General features: G+C 37.3%; 1 protein-coding gene across 1 annotated transcript in view; it reads right to left on the bottom strand.

Moving 5' to 3' along the window:
- Positions 1-463: 463 nt before the first annotated feature.
- LOC122795589 (zinc finger protein 239-like) overlaps positions 464-10,207 on the bottom strand; it is a 750,699-nt gene continuing 740,955 nt past the window's right edge. Inside the window, exon 6 of the mRNA XM_044063843.1 lies at positions 464-1,231. Within this exon, the coding sequence (XP_043919778.1) occupies positions 582-1,231 (650 nt within the window). The 3' untranslated portion in view covers positions 464-581. The remainder of the gene's footprint in view (positions 1,232-10,207) is intronic.

Below are 10,207 nucleotides of genomic sequence, written 5' to 3'. Positions count from 1 at the left end.
ATTTCACAGTCAGTTCAGCTAATCAAAATGTTTACTTTGTTCAGGCTATTTTCTAATATATTTTATTTTTAAAGGATAAGCAGTATATTTAAATAACAGAAGCAGATCCCATCAAGGCATTAACAATTACTAGAATCCATTTGGTTGATTAAGTTTGGAAGATTCCAGTATCCAGAAGGTCTATTTCAAAAGGATGTTGCTATCTAGTCAGTTATTTTAAATGATGTTCAAGGGGTCTTACAAATACCTTTCCTGTACTCTTCTCTTGCTGTTACTTTACAAACCACACAGCCTGGACAACTTCAAGACCTCTGATGCATGTTTTGGTAAGGTGAGTTTGTTTATCTGTGTCTCGTATATTTGTTATTTCATCATTCTCAAGAACTACACAAAGCATTCATGGTTCTAATACTTTCTAGAACATTATCTGCCAATATGAGTATCTAAAAACTCTTTGGTGGAAGGTGACAATTTTGCTTTTTCTTCCTTCTTTCTGCAGTTTATTTCAGAGAATGCTTCCGTTTCTTTTTCTTTTATTGAAGTACAATGAATGTTAATCTGATATTGAAAACAAAGTCTCATCACTGACTATGAATCTGAGTGTGTTTCCGAAGATTTCTTAGACAACTATAATGTCTACCACATTCCAAACACATGTATGGCTTCTCTCCTTTGTGAAGTTGCTGGTGAATTTGAAGGAGGCATGGACGATTATAACTTTTCTCACAGTCTGTGCATTTGTATGGCTTTTGTCCTGTGTGAATTTGTTCATGTTTTCTGAGAGTACTTAGACTGCTAAAATCCATTTCACATTCATTACACTTGAATGGCCGCTCACCAGTGTGAGTCCTTCTGTGTTCCTTATAGTGGCACACTTGAGCAAAGGTCTTTTTACAATATTCACATTTATAAGGCTTCTCTTCACTATGACTTAGTTGGTGAACTCGGAGGTTACTCCGCTGACTAAAACTCCGGTCACAATTGGGGCACTTAAATGGTTTCTCACCCGTATGAATTCGTCTGTGTTCTTTAAGGTGGCTTTGCTGAGTAAAATGCTTTTCACAGTCTGTGCATTTAAAGGGTTTCTCTCCACTGTGAACTCGCACATGTGCACGAAGGTCATGAACATTGGGGAAATCTTTCCCACAAAACTGACACTGATGTGTTCTCTCCAGTGAGCAATTTTGTTTCTTTACAGCTTGTCTTTCAACAGACACAGGCTTTCTGCTCACTACAAAAAAAAAAAAAAAAAAAAATCAAATAAATATGGTCTGTAGTCTGGTTATGAAAATACATTGGGACCAGATTCATGAATGCCTACACTAAGTCTACACCATTCTGAGTGAATAGACAGAAAAAGCATAACTCCTACATTCTTCCTCTTGATTTTAGTTTTCCTACTGATTTTTTGCAACATTATATATATATATATATAAATATATATATATATATATATATATATATATATATATATATATATATATCGAGGGGGATTCATAAAGGTTACTACAATGTGTAGACTACATCTACCCTTAGTCAAATCTTTCTGCGTTAATAGACAGCACAAAAATGCTGTAGGGATGTTCTTGAATACAGACTATGTACACTTAGTGTACGCATTCATGAATCTGTCCAATTGTGCAAGAAATTCTTTCCTTTTGAATTTACATCACATGGTACATTTGTGTGAAACCTTATTAAAATAGCACTTGAAGCATTCTACATGATTTATATATTATACAAGTGAAGTCACGTGGCAATTCAAAAGCATTTCAAAGAAAATACCCTCTCAGGCAACCCATGGAGCCTATTTCTTACAAATAAGGTATCTTAAAAGAGTGCTCAATAATCAGCTCACTTGTCAGCTCTGTAGCATTCTGGGAAAAAGATAAGAATATCTCCCAGGTGTCTCAGGTTCATTTAGTGAGCCAGGCCACTGGAAGAACTGATGGAGGAGTAGAATGACTAGGCTTTGCCTCCTGTCCTCTACAAAGGAGAGGGTGAGGTTGAGAATCATATGTTTGAAGAGCATTCTCAGTGGTCAAAGCTCTGATGAAGTCTAGAGGTTGCTGGGAATGCAGTTGTGTAAGGGGATGTTATTTGTACAGGTGGCAGATGTCCCTCACAAGGGGCTCACACCAAGGACCACGACCAAGTGTGACATAACAAGGGAAGGTTCCCACTTTTTCTTATCCAGCAATAATAGTTATCAAGCACTGTTTCCTCTCTGCCTGAAAAAAGACCCAGCATGCATCTTCAATTTGACAAGGGCTGTTGCCCCTTGAATCCATTAACAATAATTTCAGACAGAGAACAAATAACAGCAATTCTGGGTTATTGGTAAAATATAATGACTAATAGTTAACAAAAAAAAAAAAAATAGTCCACCAGCTGACCAAAAATGATAAACTGAATGGTTTAAAATTAAAAAAAAAATTATTGATTGCTTTCATCCAGAATGAAATAAGGATTTCATTAGAATAAAAAACATTCTGTATCATATGTTCCTTAAACAGTTACATAGAAGCCAAAATCAATAACATGAACTAAAAATATAGAAACATAATATACAGTGTACATATATATATATATATATATATATATATATATATATATATATACACACACACACACAAACACACACAAATATACATGTGCGTGTGTGTGTGTGTGTGTGTGTGTGTGTGTGTGTGTGTGTGTGTGTGTATTATTTTATTATAGAATGAGAACAGTTCAAAGTTCAAGTGTCCAAAGAAATGTAATTTGGCTGTCCTCATATTTAAAACACTTTTAACACTCACTTAACTCAGATAGAATGTTTGCATTTAATTTAATTTGCAGAACAAGCTCTCTGTATACAAGGGTGCTTTCCCAACATTCACCTGAAAGAGGTATATTATTTTTTTTCTCAAAATAAAAGCTAAACATCTTTTGTACTTTAAACAGACCACAGAGTGTTTGTATAATTCATTGTCACACTCATGTTTTAAAACAGCTGGGCAAAGATCCAACATATAGAGAGCAGTTTATAATTTCTAGACACTACCCTTCCAATCTATACTGCATAAACAGGAATGTGACCCTTCCCTAAAAAAAACATTATAACATCTTGCAAAGTTCACACCCTTGGAAGTAAGCTAGGCTTCCAGCTAACCATAACAATAAAACACATCAGTTTTCTAATAATTCCAGCATACAATGAAAGCCTCCAACCAGGAGTTATTGGTAACCTAAACCCTTTAATCTCATATCGTGTCTTCTGAAACTAACATCAGCTATACTCAATGCGTCTTTGCTCAAATTATCCATTATAAATAGTGCAATAATATCTGCATACCTCCTTATTTTCTGTCCCTCATCTGTTCTGTTTTTACACTTCCTTTTTCTGTTTCATATGTCACCATTTGGACACCTCTAATAAGCATATCATAACTATAATTACCTTCATCCAGATTATATTTTACCATGTCAAGCTGTAGAGCACAACACTTCCTGTGTGTATGCTAGTCTGTATGTATGTGTGTGTGTGTGTGTCTTTCTGTATGTATGGGTGCATGTTGGGGAAGGGGTGAAGCTGAACCCTCTATGTGAAGTCTTAAGATTGTGAGAAGGACCACAGGCTGCCATTAGCTTTAGCAGTCTGAGAAGAAGGATGCTGGACTGCAGCATATAATGTGCACTGATGACACAGGTGAGCCACTATTGTGATGTGGGGTGGGGGATGGAAGTAGAAGGTATATGTGCATTTGAGCCAAATGCACCTGTTGTTTAAGTTAAAATTGATAATAGAATATTTTGTTATTAAAAATCACACTACTTCATTCAGCTTAAAAAAAGAAACATGAATGAGGTTCCAGTGTAGAAATTGCAGAGCCTCTAAAGAAGACAGGGAACTGCCATGTCTTTTAAATGTGTTTCCTGCTGTACAGCCACAGACCTCATCTTTGACTGTTAGCCTCATTACTAAAGACACCTAGCATTAGATCAGTCAAAAGCTAAAAAAATGTTGGGCAAAAATGATTTTGGTTAGTCAGAAATACAGTGACTTATCAGTTCTCTTCACTAGAGATGGTTACAGAGACTAGTAACATTTCATCAAATATTCTTCTGCAATCTGTAAACTCTACAAAATGCTGGCATAACACTTTTAAATGAGAATTTCCTGCATTAATCCAGAGATGAAACTGGCCTTAAAGTTCCAGATTTAAGACAGCTGAACAGAGATGGTGTGGAAGGAACACAGGTGATCTTCTGGTGACATAATTACAGGACTGGTTATGCATACAACATTGGCAGTCGTCCTAAAACCTAATCCATTTAGAATACAAAGTGGTAATCGTATAGCAAAACAGACTGTCAAATGTGGTTCTCAGGTTCAAAATACACTTTTTGTTGTTCTATATTTGCCTGTTGACGGACACATTACAACTGACTTGATTTAGATGCAAAGGATTATTTGGCAACTATGAAAGTGGTACACTCATTTACAAAATTATGCTTTAAGAGAAGTAAAAAGAGGAAAAACTTAGATGATCTCAGATATCTGTAAAGTATGATGCTATGCCATATTTTATTACTTTTCTAACCTGCCTTCTTGTACTCTTGGATTCAAAGGCTCTGCAGACAACACAGTTTTGGCTCATAAGATGGCACAGCATGACTAGCATAGGGAGTAGAAGGGTAGTACTGAGGAAGAAATCATGGAAGTAAAAGCCAAGGAGATGAGAGGGACTGAAGAATAGCTCTGCAATTAAAGTGCTTACTTTCCAACAAAACTCACAGACAAATGACTTCAAATGTGCTTTACTTCCATAATTAATTAAACATCGAGTGTAGCACGGAAAAGAGTGCTTTAGGATTTCTGAAAATGCAAGTATGTCCTGGCACATTCTCTTACTATTTTGATAAAGTTAAGAGATGTGCAGCTCACTGGGTTTATTAGGGGCAAAATTAGGATTACACAGTATTAAACATTTAAGCCACTCATGGCCATGTTACTCAATTTTGTTCCTGTTTACATATATTTTTATATGGGCATATGTGAATTACATCAGACACTGAAATAGTCTTAACGATTTGCAAAACTATGAGTTACTTACAGTTTAAAACTGTAAATATTTTGATAATCCTATCAATGGATCTCTTATACTTTCCCCTGTATTTAACCTGAAGCAGGGAGCAGAGGTGGAAGAAGATGTCTTGAATGCAATAATTAGTAGTATCTATCTGGTTAATAAACTGCAATGATCTTTCCAGTGTGTGTTTTATAATGGTCATGTGTTGAGTAGCAGCTAAATTACTTCAACAGTGATGGAGGTGAGTTTATATTTACATGGTAAGTTATGTATCAGTGTTTCAAAAAAGCATATTTATTTTTAAGTCTGTTTAAGGGAAGCAAGACCTCCTTTAATCCCTGCACCTCACTAGTTTTTAAAGGTGGACTGAAATTTTAGGTGGAAGTGCCAACTCTCTCTTACAAATGGAATTAACAAAAAAATACAGTTTTATGAGCAGATATAGCTTGCGCTGGTTTTCTAACATAGTATACATGTAGATGAATTTCACCCACCCTACCTAGATAAATAAATGTTTCCATTTGTTTTACAGACTTTTTTTTAAGCATATGCTAATGATGAGTCCAGAAATTCCCCTATATTATATCATTTACACCCTCCTTAACTGCTTGGCAGACTAGACCCCATGTAAACCTGAAGCTGTAGAGGGTAACGCCCATCCAGTAAGGACACTAAGAAAGGGGAAGGTAAGAGCTAAAGACTGTCCTGAGAGAATGAAACCATCATAAGACAGTTGGAAAAAGAACAAATAGCGCAAATGCTCCATGATCACTGCAAACTACACCACATTTATTTAGAACAAGTACATAAGCACTTTCGTCTGTAACTGTTAAGACTTTTTCAGATAATAAAAAAGAAATACTACACTGCTATTTAAAAATTTTTGAAATCACATGACACTTTTGCACCAAATATTTTAAAGCAACAATGTAACTAAAATACAATAAAGGCATTAATATTATTAAAGGAACAATACAGCAATTTTTATAAAAAAAACATTTCAGAATATTGCACATAAATGCATAATAATTTATTTTAAAAACTTATACCGTTGGTAAGCTTTTAATTTCAGTAAGGAAGTGATGGAACGAGTCCCATTAGTCCTGGGGGTTATGTCCATTAAGACTAGCAAGTCTTTTTTTTTCTCTAAAATTAAACCCCAGGAACCCCCCCCCCCTGTTGTTGACATCAAGCTGATCTAACACCACAAATTTAAAACAATGCTCCAGGCATTCACTTAAATGTTTAAACCGGGTATTATTGTCATTTTTTGGCATACAAATGTTCGGAAATTTTTTCTATCAGCATGCATTCAGTCTTTCCTATGTAGAACACTGAACAGTTCTGATATAGGGCCACATAAACAACCCCTTTAGACGGACAATTGTGCCTACCATTAATATATCATGTTTCCTTTTTTATTACCCAACATGATTGGCACACAAGACGTCTTTACAAAACTTGCATGAACCACATTTAAACATACCTTTTTTTCACACCTTCCTTGTTTCTTTTAAATGATGATTCAAGCATATTTTTCATACTAATGCTCTTCATATAATTAACCAATGGCCCTTTAGAAAAGTTCTTCCTTACGTCTGTGTTATCATATAGTAATGCCCAGTTTTTATTCAACACCCACCGAATGAATTCAGAGTCCAATGAGAAGGTTGTAGTAAAACTACAGGTATATGAAATTTCATTACCAGTTGCCCCAGGGCCTCTAATGTCAATAAACACAGTTATATACTGCCCTGTCCTCTACAGTCCCACAAAACAGGATGGTAAAAATTAGACTTCCTCTTACAAATCACCTCATTCATAAAGCTGTTATTAAAGGTCTCCTGGTAACCCCTCTTCAAGAACATATTTTTAAGTGTCTCCCATTCTTCAACAAAGTCATTAAAAAGTGTAACCATACATGCCGCTCAAACTTGCCCTTGATGACAGCTTTTTTTTGTTTGGTGGGGAAGTAGCTGGAGTAATGAAGGAAATAATTTGAGTAAGTGGGTTTTCCAAAGATCTTAGCTGTTATGTTTTATTTTTTTTGTCCTATCCTTCAATAATTTTGCATCAAGGTATGAAATAGTGTCTTCTCTTAGTTTGTACATGAATTGTAGGAAATCATAATAATAAATTGTTTTTTACTATGAAGGAGACAGCTTTGTTGTCTGACCTTACCAGTTTGGGGGAGAAGGGGGAATATCATTCTACCATGTTCATGAGTACCAGGTCAGATATGTTTGCACCCTTAGTGAGCATATGGATTATCTGGTCCAAGGTGTTTGCGTTTAGAAAGTCCAGGAATCACTGGACCTGAAAGTTTGGGGTTGTGATAGTATCCCAGTTTATAGTGGTATAGTTGAAGTTGCCCATGAATATAATATTGGGTTGAATGATGAGGGCCTCCAGTAAGTCCAAGTATGAGTTACGAGTTTCTTGGGTCATCGAAGGTGACCTATAGCTTGCAAGGATGCAGTTTGGGAAATTGCCTGTGGAAATCTGGATACTGAAAAGCTAAAGTGCACCATCCTGTTTGATTAGTCTTAATGTGAATTTGATACAGTTTGAGACACATCTGTATTTGATCCCTGCCTGTGCAGTAGTTGGGTTGAATGTGTGGCGGGCATTGTAGCCCTGCACTGCTGGGGTGTTCTCTGCAGCTCTAAACTGTGTCTCAGTAACTGCACAGATCTCCACATTCTCCAGGATGAGGAGAACTTGGAGGGAGTGGAATTTCTTGTTTTGGCTTCTGGCATCGACTTGGGCTGGCTTTACTGTTTTGGAAGGTTTATCAGTTTGGCATTGCCTAAAAAAGGCACTAGAAGGAGGACAACGTTTTAGCCAATATTCAAAAGTCTAGAGGGGCCAGGTGCAGGACATCTTTGGAAAAGCAATGCGGTCTGTTGACCATATCCTCTCTTGCTGACAAATAATGTAGCCTTGGAATGACACCAGAAACTAAGCCAATTATTGAAGTCAATCGTCTTTTGTTCATATTGTGGCATCATCCTTGGTGAGGGTTGAATGCTGCTCAATGCTTTGGTTAGATCCTCTATCAGAGAGTCATCTACACCTGGTATGTAGACTGCTGAAAGAGAACATGTGAATCAGACATCATTTCTTGAAAAGCATGGTTCCTCCACATAGTAAGAGCCCTTCCCCATTTGTTGATATACAATACCAATGGCATGTCTTCCAAATGTGTAAGAACCTGATCCCTGGAAGGAAAGGGACTCCTCATCCCAAGTGTAAGCCCCAAAACTGCAGCTCCCATAAGTCCTAAAACTAAACCGAGTCAAAAAACAGCACTGAAATATGTATACCATTAAAGCATTTTTAGGGGGTCAAAACTGTCTACACCTGCACACCTCCTGCTGCTTCTGTGTAGTAACTGGATATCAGTCTACCTTAGAGTAGGTAGAATACTGTCAAGTATGACAACCTTACGTGTACATATTTCTCACATTTATACTTTTAATTCTGCTGCTCTGAGGATCACAGTTACAGCATTTGGCATTTTATCATACTCATTTCCATTCAGCTTTCACTTATACATTGACATCTGGGCCACATGCCAGCAAGCCCTTGAAAGAGAAGCCCATAAAGGAAACTTTCACATCCTTGGTGAAAGTTGTGAGCATGCAACCAGGCATGACAGTGGGTAGGAGTGTTAGTGCCTATTGCCTGCTTGTAGTAACATCTGATTCAGACATGAATTACATCACGTGAGGTCTTGCTGGAAGCTGCAGCTGATGCTGGAGTACTAAAAAAAAATAAAAGAGAGAGAAAAAGAATGGGAAAAAAAGAAAAACATGGGTAAGAGTTTAACATTGCACTATGTGGTCTTGATGTACATCTAGTATTTGGGCCAACACAGTTGGTGCAGCAGGTGCAAATGACTCCTAGCAATTTCCTGTATCAGTGCCAGTGAATTGTGGGGGAAGAGTTGGAAAAAAAATAATTGGTCACAAGTGCAAATACCAAGCCAGTACTGGAAGAGTCAGGGGACCCCGTTATACCATCATACCAGATTCATATATATATATATATATATATATATACTATATCATGGAAGAAGAGGTCCACCCCCCCCCCCCAAGATGCACCACCCAATGCGGTTGCTGGTCATGTTCTTCTCATGTTACTCTTATCAGTGAATGAGAGTTGAGAGCCTGGCCTTTTGTAGTCAATGGGCAACTCAAAACTCATGAGGGACTTGCATTATCTGTGGGAAGACTAGTTAGGAGAACATGAATGATACCTAGCCTCAGAATCCTTTACTTCTTATGCCATGACAGCAGATCATGAGAGGGAACCCCCCTCATGGTGCCTGCACTGGCTATCATCCACAGCTATCAGTCTGAGGCAGGTCAGGCAGGCTTCAGACATTTCCATTACTCTTCTGTAGGTGGCTGTGTTGAAGAAGCAACACTTTTAGCTTTGCTTCATAGTGTGCTGTCTTTCCAGGCAGTAAACCTGGATCATGAATCATCATCTATCAAATGCAAATGTTGGCTGCATAGCATAGAAGGCTGAAGTCCTGAGTGTAATCTGGATGACCCAGGTTTAACTAGTGATCTCGACACTGGAGTTGTCAAGTGGGGATGGTAAGGGAATGAAGAAGCATATACCTGATCACTTTTCCAGGGGGAGGGTATAAGAATGTGCTGGGGCAGGTTAATATGACAATCTCAAGTGCAGACAAGGGACCAGTAGCATAGAAGCATGATTCAGATGTCAAGATGGGCTTGGCAAATGGAGAATAAGTCATCACATAATTAGGAAAACTCTCTACCAATGTATATACGTACACCCTCCTGGAAATGTCACTCAGCATGTGAAAGGAATAGGTGAAGCTCAGAAAATTGCAGGAAAAATTACATTGTAGGTGTTTGTCTCTTCTCTCTCTTTCACTTCACAATCCACTACTCCTATCTACTCTGCCAGTAATGGAATTGGTTAGTGATCCACGGTATACAGATACTGCATTGGAAAGGAAAACCTGGAAATTAAGAATGAGTACTAGGCAAAATATGGTCATTCTGGCCTGAGGGAAAACAAATGACTAAATAAATAAGTAAATTAACAAACAAAAATATTCAAGTTGTCAGCTGCAGGAACACTTAGAA

Source organism: Protopterus annectens, chromosome 2.part2 (genome assembly GCF_019279795.1).
Source record: "Protopterus annectens isolate FY-2018-M chromosome 2.part2, PAN1.0, whole genome shotgun sequence".
Classification (NCBI taxonomy): Eukaryota; Metazoa; Chordata; order Ceratodontiformes; family Protopteridae; genus Protopterus; species Protopterus annectens.
Note: the sequence above shows the minus strand (reverse complement) of the source record. Positions and strands in the feature narration are given on the sequence as shown.